This window comes from Mixophyes fleayi, chromosome 2 (assembly GCF_038048845.1).
Source record: "Mixophyes fleayi isolate aMixFle1 chromosome 2, aMixFle1.hap1, whole genome shotgun sequence".
NCBI lineage: Eukaryota > Metazoa > Chordata > Amphibia > Anura > Limnodynastidae > Mixophyes > Mixophyes fleayi.
This window is the reverse complement of record NC_134403.1, coordinates 75,849,708-75,869,399: the sequence shown is the minus strand read 5'-3', so window position 1 is coordinate 75,869,399 and position 19,692 is coordinate 75,849,708. Positions and strand designations below refer to the sequence as shown.

Below are 19,692 nucleotides of genomic sequence, written 5' to 3'. Positions count from 1 at the left end.
TCAATGAAGCGGCACTGAACGCAAGTGAAAGAACAGAGAAATACTTTAAGAGAAGCCACGCATTGGAATGGAGGTATCTTATCTTCTAAGAAATACATGCAGACTCATCATGAAAGATATTGCACAACTTTCTATTTATTTAATTTGTTTAAGCCAGATGGGCAGAGCCACCTACGAGCCAAATCCTAATAGATACAAATAGATGTAGGTGCAGCTAATCTCTAAGCTCAAATAAACCCTACTATTAGTTCCAGTATTGGAGCAGCTAAGGGTTTGTTTACACTGCCAGCTTGGTTAAGCGAGATAAGAGATTAATGAAACCTGCAATTACTTTCAAGCGTTTTTATAGCTATCATGTAGAGTCACCACATATTACACTACAAGGAAGTATCATTCTTTATATAGACCATGTCCTTCATTATAAAGACATGAAGGGTTATACTGCACCAATTATAAAGTGTGTATCTGGTTATGCATGTATTTATTAAACTACAGTGTCTGATCATGTGTATATATCTTCTACAACAACTAGATATTGGCTTGGAAATAATTTTTGAAATTCGGTAAAACTGTGTAGTTCACCTGTTTCTCAGCAAAGTTGTTCATGGTATGGTACCATATTTCTGTAAAACTGAACCTCCCATTTCCATGGATGAGTAATAGCTATTTGATAGAACTGAGCCATTAAAGCCATCATTTTACTGGATACAAATAATATGGAAGACAAAGTATTTACAGATGATGCTGCAGATTAAAGATTTAGATCATAGAAATAAGCCACTTAAGGCCCTTGTACAGATGTAACTTGCTAGAGCACTTACTTGATGGGGTAGGTTTCATCTTTCCTCCTTTCTTTCTCGTGGGCTGGGATAGCTTCCCAACCGAATGTCAAGCTCCAGTCAAAGTTGCCACGGCTGTGATGCTTGCCATATTGTACTGGTTTGGAAAACTCAAAACTATTTAGGTCAATAGTTGTAATATCTGGGCTCACAACAGCCGTGTGGTCTTCTGCAATTCTGGACAAGAGAGGCTCCAGCCAGCCGTGGAAACACTCACCTGTATGACAATGCAATACAAATATGTAACACTAGTAATAATCAGATCAGATCCTGATGGATTCCTCCAGAGACAGATTCCTCACTTTACATGGAGGTGCAGATCATAATGAAGAGGCTCCATTAGTAGAAAACACCTAGCTATTTTGCCAGTCATTTTCTGCTCCAGGAATGGGAATGTTTGCAGGTGTGCCAACTATTCAACTTGCTTACAGTTTATTTTACTAGATATTGTCAGAGCAAGATATGGAATAACAGGCTTTACTTGGCAAACATAAACAAAGCATTTGAGACTTCATTTCAAAAAGAGTTTTCCTGCGCTCTACTGAAATAGCAGAACAGAACTTGGCACTGGTTAGCACTGGTAACTTTTGCTTTTCATTACCAGTGTTCTATTGTATTACCCAACAGCAAAGTGATATTATTGAATAGTATACCTAATGATTAACACAGATCCACACAATGAATTCAGACTTTTGCTACATCATGCAAAGAATGAGGAAATGCAGCAAGGAAATACAGGTTCCAGATTCCTCAAATACACAACTAATCATCATCATCATCATACTTGCCAACTTTGGCTTCAGGGAGATCCCAGGGGAGGTGGGCGTGCGGGGGCAGGGCTTGACGAATTGCATAATTTTGGCACTGACCCCTAAACAATTGTCACAATTTTGGCAAATTACAGCAGGGGGCAGGGCTAAGCCCTCCCCCCCACTTATCTATTGCGGGGGCGAGAACCCGGGAGGTTGCCCTGCTCTCCTGGGAGCCTAGGTGGTCTCCCAGAAATGCGGGAGTCTCCCGAACATTCCGGGAGAGTAGGCAACTATGCGTTAAATAGAAGAAGCTAATGAATCACTAGAGACTGAAGTGTCTTTTCCATTTCTGTCTCCATTACTGAAGTAATGTTGTATTACCTTTCAGTCTTTGATTAAATCTTGGTCTCCATGAAAATGGCCAACTCTATGGGCATCAATACATGGACATAGGACACAATTTCTGAACTATGTCATCATGCCACAGATTGCGAAGCCAACCATGTCTTGTACTGGCTCAGCATCAGGGAGAATGCCAGACTCTTCAGGGAGTGAGGGAGATCACCCCTAGTTCAGGGAGTCTCCCTGACATTCAGGGAGTGTTGGCAAGTATGATCATTGTACGCCAACAATTGAACTGAAGCACCCCTACCATTGCTAATTTTTGTATTCGTGGTTTACGTTTTAACCATTATTAGATTTTCCTCCAATTTAGGAAATGCTAATTTAGACTGTGCAGCAGTAACATTTTACAAATTGGATACCCAGAAGTTTAATACCCAAAAATCCTGCAGCCTGGGGCAGCTGTCTCTAACCACAAAAAATATTTACATTTCGTTTTAAATGAAAGAAACATAAGTTCATTACAAGGCTATCCAGTTTAGTATTTACACAGCAGTCTAAAATAGACTTTTTGAAGTTATAAGGACCAAACAATTCTACAGAGTCAGTATGAAAACAATGATTGGCATATTTAATTTAACTTACAGTGGGCATCTAGGAAGGTCAGCACCTCGCCCGTGGCAACACTGGCACCCAGCAACCTGGCCGTGATTAAGCCCTTCCTCTCCTTCTGTCGTACAACTCTTACGATCTGTAGGGACTTCACATAGATATCCAACTCTTCCTTCAAATACTCTGCAGATGGAAACAAGCCAACACTCTAATCTACAGTTTCTTTACGTACACATTTACATTGACCAGTTAAAGCAATGCCATCCCAACTAGTGCACATCAAAAAAAGCTCAAATTAAATATAGTTTAAATCACATTTCCCCCCCAAAAAACAAACTTATTTATTTGGTAATTGAGAAAAGTGTGCTAAGCGACACCGAAACTTAAGCATTGTTTGGCATTTAAAAGTGGCGTCTTGTTTTCAATACTTCTACAGTATATTTTTTTGCATAGAGGGAATTATAAAAGGAGAGTTAATTATAAATACATTAGGCTTAACTATGTTTAAGTATTGCAGGATCTTTTGATGCTTCTGTATATAAAATGAGCTGTATTTACCACTATTGGTTGGTTGAACGCTTGGATGAAGTGTTGTACACTCCCCTTTGTACCGTATGCTACAATAACACCTCAGTGATCGGTGCCGACTGTGCAATGGGACCAAGCTCTGAGCAGTAGTGATTACCTCCACCACAGTCTGTGCTCCCACCTGCCCCGCTTTATAGCCACTGCCACGTTACTTCTTTACCTACAATCCCTGCTATATAAGGAAGTGTACACACCTGAGTCACGGTGCCGAGCACTTACTGACAAGTAAAGAAACGCGTGGGGTTTGGTCCCACCAACGGCTTGAGGGTGCAGACACATAAGACAAATAAGCAGCCATTTTCAATATGTATTGAATGAGTTAATGTGTTACAGTAGAGCAGTGTTGGCTAACCTGTGACACTCCAGGTGTTTGTGAAACTACAAGTCCCAGCATGCTTTGCCAATATATAGCAGCTTATTGCTGGAAGGGTATGCTGGGACTTGTAGTTTCACAACACCTGCGACACTGCAGTAGAGTGTCAGTCAATCAGACTGGTTATCTAGCACTGACATTAGTACTGTATGTGCTCGTGTCCAGGCCAGGATGTGCGACATGGCTTGTATTCAATAAACCTTTATACTTTACACATAAAAACCAAAAATAGCATCACCTTTATCATAATCCACCAACAATGTGGAAGCCACTAAAATAGACCTTTGTAACAAGAACAATGTTCAAAATAATTCTCTATATTTTACTGCCCCTATATTTTACTGCAGCTTGAGCTATACCTTACCAGCAGTATTATATTTAACAGAATTTACAATTTAAGTACTAAATAAAAGTAAAAGCTTCAGGGAGAAGAAAAAAGAAAAAAAAAAAAAGACAAACTGCTTTCTGTTCATTGCATTCTTTGGGGGAACAAAATTAGAAAATGAACTCCTTTGTCACCATGTAATTCTGGAAACCAAATACCTTTAATCATCCCAGGTACATTGGCTGCCTGATAAACTAGACTTGTCAGAGAGGCCCTGGCAGACCTGCTGGAGTCATTTATTTCATTACAAATGTGAGATAACTGTATTTCTCATTAACTTCTGTACAGCTAAATCTCTTGTACTAAACTAGTGATGTCTGGTCTCTGTGAGAGCAAGGGAAGGAGCCCAAACCATAGCCAATCAGGGAGGCCGAGATGTGAAAGCCAAAATCACACCTCACTGTAAGAAATTTATACTAGAATAAGTTAAATGCAATAAATTATTGGAACTTGTGACAGATCAACACATTGTGACATGGTGTGGCGAAAAGATGCCCCAATGTAGGTTTATGAAAAAGGGCTGCTACACATATAAGGCCTGATTCCTTAAGGATCTTAACTTGAGAAACTTCTTATTTCAGTCTCCTGGACAAAACCATGTTACAATGCAAGGGGTGCAAATTAGTATTCGGTTTTGCACATAACTTAAATATGGACTGTTTTTTCATGTAGCGCACAAATACTTGATAGCTTATTGGTGCACTGAAATTTAAAGTTGCTATTTGTGTGCTGCATGAAAAAAACAGTCAGTATTTAACTTGTGTGCAAAACAGAATACTAATTTGCACCCCTTGCATTGTAACATGGTTTTGTCCAGGAGACTGAAATAAGAAGTTTCTCAAGTTAAGATCCTTAAGGAATCAGGCCCATAATGCACAATAAATTAATGTTGGTCAGATCAAAGCTGGCAACACATGTTGTAATCTTCGCGGGCATTTTATCAAAGCTCAGAATTGGCCAAAATTTGATTGGGCAGCCCAAAAAAAAAAAAAAAAAAAAAAAAAAAAAGGTTGATAACTGCTCAGGACATGTGGGCATTTATCCAGCCTAAATCTACTGGGGTCCTTGTAATCCGGATAACCAACCACTAGACCTATGTCTGTGTAATTCGCCCATCAACAGATGTGTTCGGATTAGACAAAATATATGGTTGCAATCCTACAATACAACCAGGTCACCAGAAGTGTTCACACACCATAAAATATATACAGACATTCCAGGAACTTCACAGAACTAAAAATAATTAATTTAACAATGATCAAGTTTTCCTATGCACTATACACGACTTGTGTGGGGGTTCAAGGAAGCGTTCACAGAGCCCATTCACGGTAGTGTTTAAGAACCGTGGTGCTACATTGCCACTTGCAATGTGTAGGCTGAGTGGATACATGCATGCTTTCTGTGGATGGGGTACAGGTAGTGCCAGTATGCCACTACAGGGAAATATTAAATGTTGTACATCCATTTCTGGTGTAGAAACTTTTACTGCACGTATTAATGAATATACCAAGCACAAAAGGAGCGAGTGTGAAAACGCATTTTAAAGAGAAGCGATTTTTTTAAGGAAACACTATGTTAGCTCACAAATATTCATGTGTACTTACTGTACAGCTCAGATTAAAGAACATTATTGATAGAGAGGACATTAATCTTCTCTAATAAAAGTTCAAAACACAAGAGCTTGGTTTATCCATCTGCATGCTGCCATATATTTGGAAGAGTCCATCCCACTTGAAATATCTTTGAATGAATGTATAATGTTAAAAAGGTAGACTGCAGCATAAAGTTATTGCAACTATTCAAAAAGATTTACGTATTGTGCAGATCCACCAAATGCGACATCCAGACCCACATTCTTTCACAGCCCCAAGCATGAATGTAAATGCTCAGGACATGGTACCAAATGATCAAACAGTTTTGGCACTGTTAACTCTGTGGACATCACAGCATCTAATTTTTGATTATCATAAGGGCTTACTTAAAGGTCACTTGAAATGGGAATCTGGCAATCTGCTACGCACCACGTTTCTGATCTATGTAAAAAGCTTTTCATTTTGCAGATGCCATCAGCTGACATTGAGGTTACACCTAGTTACAACGTCTTTGGAAGCCTTTAAATTTATTTTACTTGCTCCTCACACAGGGCCGGATTAAGGGAATGGAGACCCCTGAGCTAAGGGCGCGTCCATTCCCCCGTGAGGCCCCCAATGTGAGCCACCCGCCGCCCCCCCCGTACCCCGTGAGGGCCCCCCAAGCGCTTACCTGTCACTGTAGTCCTCCGTCCCCGGCGCGCTGTAAGCTCCTTACTGAGGAGATCTCGCGAGAGTTCACTCGCGAGATCTCCTCAGTAAGCAGATTACTGAGCGCCGGGGACGGAGGACTACAGTGACAGTGCTCAGCAGCATTGATTGGGCTGGGGGCGCCACCGCCCCCGGACCGATCAATAATGCTGCTGAGGACTTTGAAGGGCCCCCTGGATGCCCAAGGCCCCTGGGCTATAGCCCAGTTAGACCTCGGGTTAATCCGGCACTGCCCTCACATAGGAGCATCTTTTACCCAGTCTTAGTTACCTGCCATTACCCCCTGCCCCTCCTCACCCATAAACACACTCTCATCCACCAATACCGGTCCTCCTTCCTGCCACACAATACACCGCTCTATAAGTAACGCATTGTCTGTGACATAGATTCTAATCATCGTTTTGCAGTAAAATTTAGAAAGTGAAAACAAATGTCAAACACTTTCTACATCTATGACAGCTTTAATAGAGGTCACGCTATGTGGGTAAGACAGTCTGGAAGCTTATTATTTGCTTGCATGTGATATAACTAGTATTGTATAACACTGTATCTTGTGTTTCTAACTTGTGATATAACTAGTATTGTATAACACAATCTCTAATGTTTCTAAATGTATTCAACCAAACAAGAATTAGGCTAACAGAAATAAAGTTCATCAAACGGCAGCACAACATTACCAGATGTGGGAAACATCTGTATTCCCATACTATCTCCTATATAAATACATTTAATCAAATAACTGTGGTAAAAATTATTCTTAGCAATGAAAACAGATGGCACCCTTTAGTATACACATTGCTTTAAACAGACATCTAGCTATGCAAATTATTAGACCAATGGAGAGTCTGATACAGGAAGTCCAGTGACAAGGACACTACATTTGTACATTAGAATGGTGAAAGTAGGACAGGGAACAGAAAATTAAAATGTACAGGAGAGCCAACGATAACGTTACTGTTTGTTTTACAAACAGATGTAAAATGAAATATCCTTTACAGTTGTTTTATTAGCAAAATGCTAATGTTATATGTAAGTATATTATTTTATAGTTCTGATGTACCTCTGTTTGAGAATCATATTGGCCGTTACCAATGTCTGTTAGGAGGTATGACTAAGCACATTCTTTATAATTAGTAAATTATATTGAATTACACTTATAATAGAATATATATATATATATATATATATATATATATATATATATATATATATATATATATATATATATATATATATATATATATATATAAATAAAATAAAAAAAGATATTTATATATTTGCATTGTTTTGTGCATGTCATTAAAAGCCAAGCAGCAGACAACTGCCCTGACTTCTGTGCAGAAATAAGTAGCACTATATAATGCATGCAACAGGCATATATCCACTTGTATAGCAGCAAACTCGCTACCACACCTTCACACACATCAGACGCACCAGGCCAGGGGTATGAGGTCTTTCCCCACATCTGGCCCTGGACACCATTTATAGAACTAGCCACCTTGAAAACAAATATTACATTTATACAGCACGCAAAACAGAACATTAACAACTGCATCCATAGAAAGATTTACAGCCCAAAAAAAAAAAAAAAAAATATAAACAAGCGGAAAAAAACCCAGTTACATCTTAAAAAGGGACAAATCCTTAAAGTGCAATTGTCCCTAAACATTAGTGACAGGTGAACTACAGGCCTGATCTCACTGTATGAATACATTTATATAGTGCCTAAGAATAGGTGGAGCTTTACAAATCTACAAGAATATAGAACATGCTCCGAAGAGTTTACAATCTAATTATATTAATGGATAACAAACTGAGGAAGTAGGAAAATAATTTAGTATACAGGCAGAGCATTATTTATGCAAAGATATTTAAAAATAATAATAAATAAAACTGGACAAACAGTAATAGTAATTCTAGATTTTTACAAATAATTTCCCAGACTATCCAGAAACAATTTGCTTAAAAAAAAATAAAAAAATATCCCAAATCCAAATTGGCTCAGAATACAGAATAACTTGCGTCATTTGGGATACATATTTTGCTAGCGATCTATTTGTAGCTACAAGGGTCAAAGTGCAAAACAGGGGTCTCGCCACTGGTTGAGTGGTTCTACACCTTAACTGGTTCTGACCAAAACGTGTTTCAAGTTAGCGATACACAGACACTTGGCTTTGATACGAGCAAGCAGACTGATAACCAAAACGCTGTTGTACTGGGGATGACAGTAACTAGAGATATAATACCAAACACCAGTGGAATGCAGAGTGTACAGTACACAATATTCAGTGCCCTTGATTCACTTCAGACCATATTGTGAGGAGGGAGACTTGGCTTACCATCCGTGCTAGCATCATCTACAAGAAGGATCTCTTTCAGCAGGATTGCAGGTGATGTGTGTAGAACACTGTACACTGTCCGGAGGAGAGTTGACCAGGCCTCATTATGGAACACAATAATGACACTAGTGGTGGGCAGTGGAGGACATCGCTTGAATTTCTGCTCAATGCACCTAGAAACAGAAAGAGAAGAGATGTCAAATAAATAAATCAACCAAACTAGATTTATAATAAATATGCACATACTAATTAAATCAATTTACAGTTATTTAATTGCATTGTTATCTTATAAAAGATAACAATGCTAAATAAAAGTGGAAACTGCTACTATATCCTCAAACATTAAAAGAAACCAAAAGAAAAAGAAAAACGCCAAAAAAACCAAAAAAAAACAAATGAAGGGGATGTACTGTCCTCTGTGGGGCTGCAACACTGCACAGTCTTGTTCCGAGCTTTTCAACACTAGGGTGAATGGTTCTCTTACAGGCCGCATACCTCAGTCCTAACTTCAAACAAGGGAAACGTTCCACATGAGAGCTCAGGTTTTCCTGCAGCCTTCAAGGGAAACAATGATGCTCCTTTTATTCCGCCCGCTGACTGGCCATGGAGACAGCTGTTACAGTTTGGGATTGTTTTTTTGCAGGTTTCGAAAGGGAAATGGCAAAAGAGGGGGTGAATTCCCCACGTCAAATTAAATTGGTTTAGGCCCTTTATTCTCTCATTTGCTTTATTGAAAAGCATTCTTGCACCCGCAGGGAACTTAGTTTTTCCCTCCATTGTCACAGACACACCTGCCAAGGCCAAGACAGACACCCGCTGAGGAATAGGAGCTTTCAGCTACTGACGAAAACCTCCCACAGATACAGCAATTGTTAATGTGGTCTGATGACCCAGTGTAGCATGTAACAGTGCAGTTATAAGATCCAAATGAAAGCCCAGCAGCCAGTTCAGTGTTTCTGCATTACAGGAGAATGTGATGAAGGCCTTGGTCAATGCACTCTTATCTTGTGTTCCAAGCACAGGAGGGTGAATGCTATACAGGGAGGGGTACTTACCACTCCAAGCATCTGGTATTACTGTACTTACTCCTAACACCTTTTCATAACGGAAATAAATCTAGTCACTAGAAATTCTAAAGTCAGAAAGGGTTCTAAGATTTTAAACACCACTTAAAATACTAAACATTTTTTAAATTAGGCAGAAAAGCATGTAATGCCAATATTTTACAGTCAATTTCATTGTGCAAGGGCCACTAGATCTTGGTACTTATGCCCAAGTTATAAGCATGGTGCCCCATGTTCAATACAAATAAAATTACATTTTAAAATAAAATTCTATTAAGGACTTATTGTATTGGTTTATATGTGTGGCCCTGTAATGTTCACCAAATGCATTCTGCTCTGGTTCCGCATTTTTCAAGAAGTTCTTTAGATCATACAGCCAGTGCCTGATGTGCTTCTTGCACTGGGTAATGGCATATGGAACAAACAAAACAAAATAATGCCTATGATCCAAAGGTGCAGGATGCCATGTACCTGCCAATAAACTAGATTTAAAAGGGTTGGAAACTTCTTTTAAACCAATAATCATCACCAGTACAGATAAAAAAACATTTTCTCTTATTAGCATCATTGGTAACTTTAGGCCAGGTACCCACTGGTGTTGTGTGAACATTTTTTTTTAAGGCTAGTGAAAAAGTACGACGAACTCCGATCCATGTGACTTGTCTTTGTTACTAACGGTTTGAGCTCACTTACAACATGTGGAAGCCGCCTACAGGGAGATCTACCTGTTGTAAATACGGATTAAGTAACAGCAACAACAACAACCCTATAGCAACACTAGTGAGTGCTATGTAAAGCAGTGGCGAGTATGGTGGTGCTAGAAACAAATGGTTTCTAGTGCTATACTCAATAACATGCATGTATACAATGGCCATGAGGGCTTGTAACATATGGACATGCGTATGGGAGTACAGACACAAATATGGCAGGGTTGACTGTGGGTTTTGGCCTCGGGTCTATTGAGAATGTGGCAACACTGTTCGTATATGGTAGGAAAAGATGGTAACAAGTTTAGAACATGTTTTGTACAAAAAAAAAAAAAAATTTCCTCTGGAGAAAAAACATTTAACAGGATGACCTATTGATCTCCATCTGCCATGAATAACCTGTTTCTTCAAGATTCTCATCTTGAGGTAAATTCTGAATCAATGTCTTAAAGACTTATTTTAGTAGAAAAAGGTGAATTTGCTATATTAAAAAAATTTAATGGGTACCTTTATTAAAATGAGTTATTTTGAATTCAGGAAGTATATGCTAGCAGAACACCATAGAGCTAGAATGAATCTTAATGTCAGAAGTGTAGGTCCCTTATAGCAGCAATCTCATGAAAATAAAAAAAATCAGGTGTGCAGCAACTGTGGCAGGTTATAAAAAGAATATTGGTATTTGCCATCTCCCTTTGTTTTATTTATTTTTTTAAGGCTGCTACACTGATTTATGAATCTGGTCAACCACAGTCACATTGCACATAATATAGTGAGCAGAGAGGCATAAGACCACCACTCTGAGCTCTGTGATATTATTCTCTCCCCATCACTTGACATGGTCTATAAAAACCAGTAGTATATAAATCAGTCTAAATTTCTGAAAGGACAATATAAAATTATCCACTTTGATGTAATCCCTAGGCACTTAATAAAACATTATCAATTTTATTAAATTAAATCTCCACTGAGCAGCTGTCTTTAGAGGTTAGTGCATAATCTCTGAAGACTGCTGGGCAGCACGGTGGCTTAATGGTTAGCACTTCTGCCTCACAGCACTGGGGTCATGAGGCCGATTCCCGACCATGGCCTTATCTGTAAGGAGTTTGTATGTTCTCCCCGTGTTTGTGTGGGTTTCCTCTAGGTGCTCCGGTTTCCTCCAACAACCTAAAAACATCCTGGTAGGTAAACTGGCTGCTAACAAATTGACCCGTGTGTGTGTGTGTGTGTGTGTGTGTGTGTGTGTGTGTGTGTGTGTGTGTGTTAGGGAACTGCAAGTTCTATTTTGGCAGGGACTGATGCGAGTGTTGAATTAGCTCTGTGAAATTAGCTATATAAATAAAGTAATAAGTGATGATGATGATATCCTCACATAAGGGCAAAGACATGTGGTTTATTATGAAAACTGCGCTGGTGGGATATTCATTATGTTTTCACCAAATAATTAAAATGACTGGGTCCCCTTCCCATACCGAATTCTTTTCAAGCTCCTCACCATCACCTACAAGACACTCTCCCACACAACTGCCTCTTCTCTTCAACCTCCTCTCCATCCACACTCCCTGTCACTCCATGCGCTTGGCCAATGACCGTCGCCTCTCCTCCACCTTGATCACCTCATCACATTCCAGAATCCAAGAGTTCTCCTGAGCCTCCCCTATCCACTGGAATGACCTCCAACACTCATCTGAATGTCCCCCAACTTGTGCTCATTTCAACGGGCAGTTAAAACTCACCTCTTCCTCAAAGCGTACCAGCCATCCACCTAATCCTCTCTCCTTGCTCAGTCTCTTCACCCCTCATTTCCCAGCCCTCACTTGCCCCTCCTGCGCGTGATCCCCACTTCTGGCTCCCTTTGCCCCCCCTTAGGATGTAAGCTCTTACGAGCAGGGCCCTCTTCCCTCCTGTCTCTGTACAATTTATTCTCTCTCTATAATTGCTATTCCTGGAGCTTCTGGAGTCTTAGTTTACTCTGTTTTTGTTCTGTACTATTTTACCCTGTATGGTCAAATGTTTGTATTGTGTACAAAACTGCAGAAGTCTTGTGGCGCCTTATAAATAAATGATGATAATAAAAATAACAATATGTTTAGCAGCCATTTTTATTTGCCAAACAGGGAGCTTTTGCAGAGGAGTCAATGATATGTAGGAGGATAGCCAAGAGTAATGACAGTTGCATTCTTAAAAAGGTATTGCTTCTTTAAAATGCTGTGCGTCAGTTTCTAGCTGAACCGTTCATATATTTCACTGCCAGGAGAAGGGCTATATGTGAAGGGCTGCAGTCATGCAGAGGGGTGTACTGGTGATTTGTCAGTCAGTTCGCTGTAATGCCATCTATTATCCTTTGTTTATAGAGCTCCACCAGATTTCCGCAGCACCATACAGAATACAAACTGTTGACCATACAGGGTAAAACAGTACAGAACAATACACCGAAAAATACCAGGGGGTAAATATATCAAATAGCGATTTTTGCAAATCGCTCATATCCAACGGTTTTGTATAGTAAATTTAAATTTAATTTGCAAATTGCTGGATACAGAAATATGCAGGTACCATCGTTATTGAGCCTAATTTAAGACACACCACTATCTCTCTAGCAATCCTCAGTTTATTCTTACTACCCTTCTGATACAACTTCCTGCCTTGTACATTTTGACATTGCTCACATTACATTACAGTTTGCAGTAATTACTCACTACTGTAATCAGCAGGAGATCTCACCAAAATACATCATTTTTTTTCTTTCAGCAGGGAAAAACAATGACCATTATCTAAATGGCATCTGGCTGCAAACATAGACTAAATTCAATAGAGTTGTTTAGGAAGGTCCCATTATTTTGGCGGTGGTGTCTGTCTGGTTCAGATCCCACTGCCAAACATCCCTTCAAATGCCTCTATTTTAAAAACCATGATGTAAGTAGCCATATAATATAAGCTGTTTGAGGGTTGTGCCATGGTAAGTTCTCTCAGTCTAATTATAGGGAAAAAAATATGGTTGAATAGGGTATGTAGCTACTAGTAAAGAAATTTCACGTTAGTATCGGTCATGTCCTGGCTGAACTTTGTTGTACTGTATCTGCCATCAAACAAACACTTCTGAAAGAGGTCTCAATATAGGAAGGAAAAAATGTCCAGACCTTAAGTGACAAGAGGTTTCCAAGGAGAGAAAAATAGTATTTATACTAGAGATGGTCACTGACCCCCGTGTTTTGGTTTTGGATTCGGTTTTGGATCTGGATTACCGACGTGTTTTGGTTTTGGTTTTGCAAAAGCGCCATTGCGTGTTTTGGTTTTGGTTTTGTTTTGCTATTTTGTTGGAAAATACATGTTTTTGTGCCTAAAATAACCCAATTTAGTGCTCCAACTGTTTTAGAGATAAGTAATCTAATTGTTGAGGTAATAAATCATCCAAAAAAAACTGTTTAATTCTTCGTTGGTAGGCCTTCATTTATTCTACACACAAAACAGATTGTCTTCCTATCCCTCTATGCATATTGGCAATGCAGCCATCGTCTTTGGATGTATATTACACCCTACACTTATAGTTAAATATGTAAAGAAATGGAAAAAGACAGTTTGCTTTCTGTCTCTATAGCCCCCCCCCTCCACTTTTTTAAAAAAACAAAAAATTCAGCCATTATAGACTGTACAATATTAATTGACATGGAGAAAGCCAGTTTGGTTTCTGTCTCTCTAGGCCCCCCTCCACTTGTATAAAATACCAAAAAATCCAGCCGTTATAGACTGTACAATATTAATTGACATGGAGAAAGCCAGTTTGGTTTCTGTCTCTCTAGGCCCCCCTCCACTTGTATAAAATACTAATAAATTCAGCCGTTATATACTGTACAATATAAATTGAAATGGACAAAGGCAATTTGGTATCTGTCTGCATCATAATCATCAACATCATCATTAGCGCCCTCGTCGCCTACACAAATCTCCCCCTCATCCTCTTCTAATTCCAAAGTGGCATCCTCAATTTGGGTATCACCGGCTACACTCGGGCTATTAAGGCACACATCAGCAGAATGCTCACGATTAGACATCCCACTGTTGGATGGACTCTCCACAGGGATTGTTGTCATTTGTGAATCAGAGCAAATATTCTCCTGTAATGCCTCACTGTTATCTTGCAGCTCGGCTTTGACGCGTAACAGTAGTTGTGCACCAATTGTAGGCTCGGTAACTTTTTGGGATCTGCCACTAATAGCCAAAGGTGAAGGCCTCATTCTCTTTTTGCCACTGCGTGTGTAGAATGGCATGCTTGCAATTTTTTTTTTTTTTATCGTCACTTAACTTTTGCTCAGTTACACTTCTTTTTCGCTTCAATACAGTAAATTTTTTTTTGGTTTTTGTTTTTTGCACTAATTTGAAAACACTCTGTTGTTTGACATCGCCTTGGCCAGATGACGTACTGGGACCACTAACATCAGGACTGGTGACAGAACCTGGTTGCTCATTCAGATATGTGGACTGCTTTGAATCCATTCTGAGCGCAAACCACTGGGGAGTGCTAAAAATTATTTAGTAGATACTGCTGACAGTTATGACTTTTGACAGCCAGAAATATTAATGCACAATTAGGGAGGACACCCCAAAAGCACTGAGGAGTGCTAAAAATTATTTAGTAGATACTGCTGACAGATATGACTTTTGACAGCCAGAAATATTAATGCACAATTAGGGAGGACACCCCAAAAGCGCTGGGGAGTGCCAAATATGAAGAAAAAATAATAAACCTCTATCCTCCTCTCTGCACTAGCGATTTTGGTTAGAGCAATTGCAAGAACAATATTGTATTCTCTGTCCCTGCTCTAATTAGCCTATGACTACACCCTGCTCTCTCCCTCTGTCAAATGGCGATGGATTGCTGTGGAGGCGTGTATTTATAAAGTTGAAGTATCGCGAGAACCGAGCCCCGAGATCCGACGACGTCACAATGACGTTCGGCCTCGATTTGGATTCGGAATGGGCGGGAGAGTACCGAGCTGCTCAGCTCGGTACTCGGATACCCAAAGTTCGGGTGGGTTCGGTTCTCGGAGAACCGGACCCGCCCATCTCTAATTTATACACACACACACACACACCAGGATCCAATAAAGTTGTCTGAATCAGGATCCATAATATTTTTAAAATACTTTATATTTCACCATCTTTCAAGCAAAAACATGTTTTTATTTCCTTGTAATAAAAAGTAGTAGATATGATCATCCTTAATCACCCGTTATGCAATGATTAGTAGATTGCTGACAAAACAAGTCAGAGTCACGCCCTAAGAACATCATTGTTTCAATTGATTCTTGCATATAAATAGTTGAAACTCCAGTTTTGACATGATATGGTTTGGTGTAGTAATTGGTCTATAGCAGACTGGAGCAACATGCAATGCACCATCCTGTCCTGTCAGCACTGGAGAGCGACACATTCCCTGAGCCTACTTCAGAGGCTGTACTTTTGCCTTTTATGATGTTAAATAATGTATCCAATGCAGGTACAAGGGAAATGCCTGATAAATGAATGTTCCATGTTCATGTGTCTATCTCACATTGCCCTATGCCAGTGTTGGCTAACCTGTGACACTCCAGGTGTTGTGAAACTACAAGTCCCAGCATGCTTTGCCAATATATAGCAGCTTATTGCTGGAAGGCTATGCTGGGACTTGTAGTTTCACAACACCTGGAGTGTCACAGGTTAGCCAACACTGCCCTATGCCATATATTGTGAGCTTGCGAGCAGGGTCTTCTCACCTCTTTGTCTGTTTTACCCAGTTTCTTTATTAGTTTACTATGTTTGTCCCCAATTGTAAAGCGCTACGGAATATGTTGGCGCTATATAAATGATGATGATTGCCCTGCACTCTGTTTAATTCATGGTAAACACAGCTTGCACAGGTAAAATAGGGATCATTAATACCTTATTAAATGCATAATCTATGCTCCATGTATTATAAGCTTACATTGGAGGCTGGTTCTTCTATTCAGTCTATAATCAGATTATTAAGGGCTATTTATAGAAGTGCACTACAAATACTGTTTTGCATGTCAACCATCTAATTTTATACAAATGTAGCAGATTTTATGGAGAAGGTCATGGACGTACAAGCCAAGATGGCGGCTTCTGTGTGGCTGCGATAGTTGCGCTTTCTGATGGGTTGAGTGAATGGGTCGTGTCTTGCCAAGTGCACAATTATGCCTCGTTTTCCACCGACGTTTCATTTTTAAAAGCAAAGAATATTTTTAGAGATTTTAGAAATGAGCTGGTGGAGTAGATGCATTTAGAGAGGCGATTTCGGTGGCCCTGCAAAGGTCTCAGGGGTCTACTTATCAAGACCCCTCCAATGATGAGATTTTCTAACACGGTTTGTCACAGAGATAGAAAATAGTCTATCGAGCCATTTACCAAAGAAATTTCACCATTGACATTGAGCGGTAAGAGTCTTATTGCTCGCCAGCCAGTCGAATTTTAATCTCTGCACGCATGTGACGGCTTGCGCACTGGAATCTCGGACTCAGGCTTCCAGTTCCAAATTCGTATAAATAAATAAATATGTAACAAAAAAACATACAAAAAACAAAAACAAAAAAAGCTTTACTTCAAGAATAAAACATTTATTCTTGTTCTGTCACCTGGCTAATGCTATTCTGAGATGGATTCAGCAATCTCAGGACCACTGCCATCCTTGTTATAAAAGCCCTGGCGGAGGATGACGACCGGGGGGGAAAAATAAATACATCCCTAAATCTGACAAAAACTCCAACTTTTGTCAGATTTGGGGGTTTCTCTTATTGACAACCAGACCCCTTACTGTATCCGGCTGTATGGTAGGCATTGGCTGTACTTTTAGTGGGACACATTTTGCACCTTGCAGTTGCACTTTGTTGAAAGTCACATTTCTAGGCGCACTTTGAACAATGTAAAAAGAAAATAAAACATGTAATAGAGGAAAAGAGAAACTTCAATTAATGAGGTAGGTGGCCCTGAAGAGGTAGCAGTTTGGAGGTCAAGGTGACATTTTTAGGATTTTCACCATGTACATTTTCTGCAAGGTGGTTCTCAAGACCTGGGCGTAGCTTCTCAACCAAGATCATTTACCAGCAGATGGGTGTCACGGTGTAGTAGGCACCCTACTGAAATGCTGGGAAGAGCAATCGCAAAGGCGTCTGTATTTGAATCTATAGGAGAATGTGTTAGGAAGGGCAGCATGTCTATTTCTATCACTGTGGCCATATATCATCTGTTCGCATGTGCAGGCTTATCACAGCCCATGTACATTGTACACGTAGGGGCCTATTTCTTATTGGGCTTTTTTTCTCTTCACCAGCAGCGTCTTCTGCCGTTGAATGTGTTATGCATATGTGTAGCCAACATCCGTGCGTAGTGATGTGACCCGGCAGGGGATCAAGCCAAGGACATCCGGAGATGGTGCAAGTTTGCAGTGAAAAGAGACGCTTTTCACCACTTGATAAATTACTCATATCATAGTCCCCCATTGACATCTATGAGCACTGCCTTACCCAACGAAAAGTAGGTTAATGCAGGAGAAATTTTAGGTTTTTCCTGTGTTAAACGCTTGATAAATTAAGAGACCTGCGATAGCCGTTTACTGCAGATCTGTTTTCTCTCTTCTACTGGCGCTGTCTCGGGGAGCTTAGTTTCTTAAATAGCAGTGAAAGTATTTTTTTTCTTCACTGCGATGTGCTGATTGATAAATAGACCCCAAAGTACGCGAATCAGTAATTAAAATTTTTTTTTTCCCCAAAATATGCTATATTTACATTAAAGGTAAAAGGAGTACGAGTTAAGCATTAGAGAGGCAATGTTGCGAATTAGTATGCCAAGGTCAAAGAGAACTCTCGTTATCATAAGAGAACAGAGATGGTTGTGGTTAGGTGCTTAATTTAATGGCGGGTCAAAAGAGGTCACACATTACAGTATATACATTACAAGACAAAAAAAGATCTTATCTGATTAACACAGAACAAAGTACATAAACAGATGAGGGGAAAAGGAGGAAGTGGATCAGTTAGATGGTTTCAACAGTCAATTTCATTATATGAGATACTAGTAATGAGGAAATTGCTCTATATAAAATAAAACATTTCCTAATGAAAGATTAAATTTCACTAGAAAATGATATTAAATGGTAGGTCATCTAACATTTAATATTTAATTAGTAGTGATGCACTTTAAAGAATGATGATGCCAATAGCGCTTAAGTACCTATACACCAATAAGAAATGATAGAAGTGTATACATTGTCTCAAAGCATTATGTATAACATATGTTCTATATTGTCAATGTTAAGTCATTTATAAAAATATACATTTTCTTTATCATGTTTATGACTTTGTTTAGCGAGAGAATAGAATACTTACTCTGGAGGTCGCGTGTCAGGTCCCAAGGATCTATGGAGAGAGACCTTGTCACTGGCAAAGGCATTGAAGCAATGCTTGGTAAGGCCAGCCTCCTTCTGCTTGGTTTCTTCTGGAGACCACGTGTCCTTTTTAAAAGCTTTTCCATCAGCCCCGGGGCTGTTTGGGTCTTGTGGTGGTCTTTCCATGAAGGATTTCAGCTCTGCCGGTGTGTAATAGCCCGGCAGGCAAGACTTCACTTTCTCTTCCGTATCCTCTTCCTGTACCGGTGCCCTTATCTGGAGTTTAGGCATGGAGTCCCTGATGTTATTCACTGCTCCCATCATCATATCAAGCACCTGATCTTTCCTTTCAACAATGTTTTTCAACCAGGGATCATCTTTGGCGCCGTTGCCAACGTCTTTGTGCATTATGAATACAAATATCACAAACATAACCCCCACCATAGCAAGTTTTAGGGGCCCAGTGTTTCTCCGGAACAACCTCATTTTGAATAATTTCTAAAGTCCTTCCAAGCCTAGGGTGAATGAGCTGAAGAGCGAGGCAAATTATTTTCTATTCCATTAGTAAAACGACAATTCGGCAGGAACCTACCAAAAAATAAATAAATAAATGAAATATAGCATTTTGTAACTTGTAAAGCTAGTTTTAACCAATTATAATATAACTATAAATGAGGAAGATTTATCAGGTATATCTATCCCTATACTTTGGGTTTAACAGTAATGAGGTATGTTTATGAAAACTGTTCCACAATTAACTGAAAATGCTGTAACCTATAGTGATCACTCAGACATTGACGGTCATTTCCTGAGCTGTAGTAGAAAAGGGACAGAAATTGATTTGTTGCTATTGGCAACCCCGCCTTTTCTACACACTAAAGTATGAAAACCATTCTACACGTGTGCAACCAGGGCCACCATCAGGGGGGTGGGGGGGATGGGGGAGTACAGCTGTATGGGGCCAAAACAAATTTATTAGGGGCGGGGGCCTCGGCAGTGAATTCAGGGATGTAG

General features: G+C 39.7%; 1 protein-coding gene across 7 annotated transcripts in view; it reads right to left on the bottom strand.

Annotated features, from left to right (window-relative positions):
- GALNT6 (polypeptide N-acetylgalactosaminyltransferase 6) overlaps positions 1 to 19,692 on the bottom strand; it is a 54,173-nt gene that overhangs the window by 13,760 nt on the left and 20,721 nt on the right. For all 7 annotated transcript variants that reach the window (XM_075199299.1, XM_075199303.1, XM_075199301.1 and 4 more), the window contains 4 exons: positions 18,680 to 19,266; positions 8,531 to 8,703; positions 2,579 to 2,728; positions 822 to 1,056 (listed from right to left, as the gene is read on the bottom strand). In XM_075199299.1, the coding sequence (XP_075055400.1) occupies positions 822 to 1,056; positions 2,579 to 2,728; positions 8,531 to 8,703; positions 18,680 to 19,164 (1,043 nt within the window). In that variant the 5' untranslated portion in view covers positions 19,165 to 19,266. The remainder of the gene's footprint in view (positions 1 to 821; positions 1,057 to 2,578; positions 2,729 to 8,530; positions 8,704 to 18,679; positions 19,267 to 19,692) is intronic.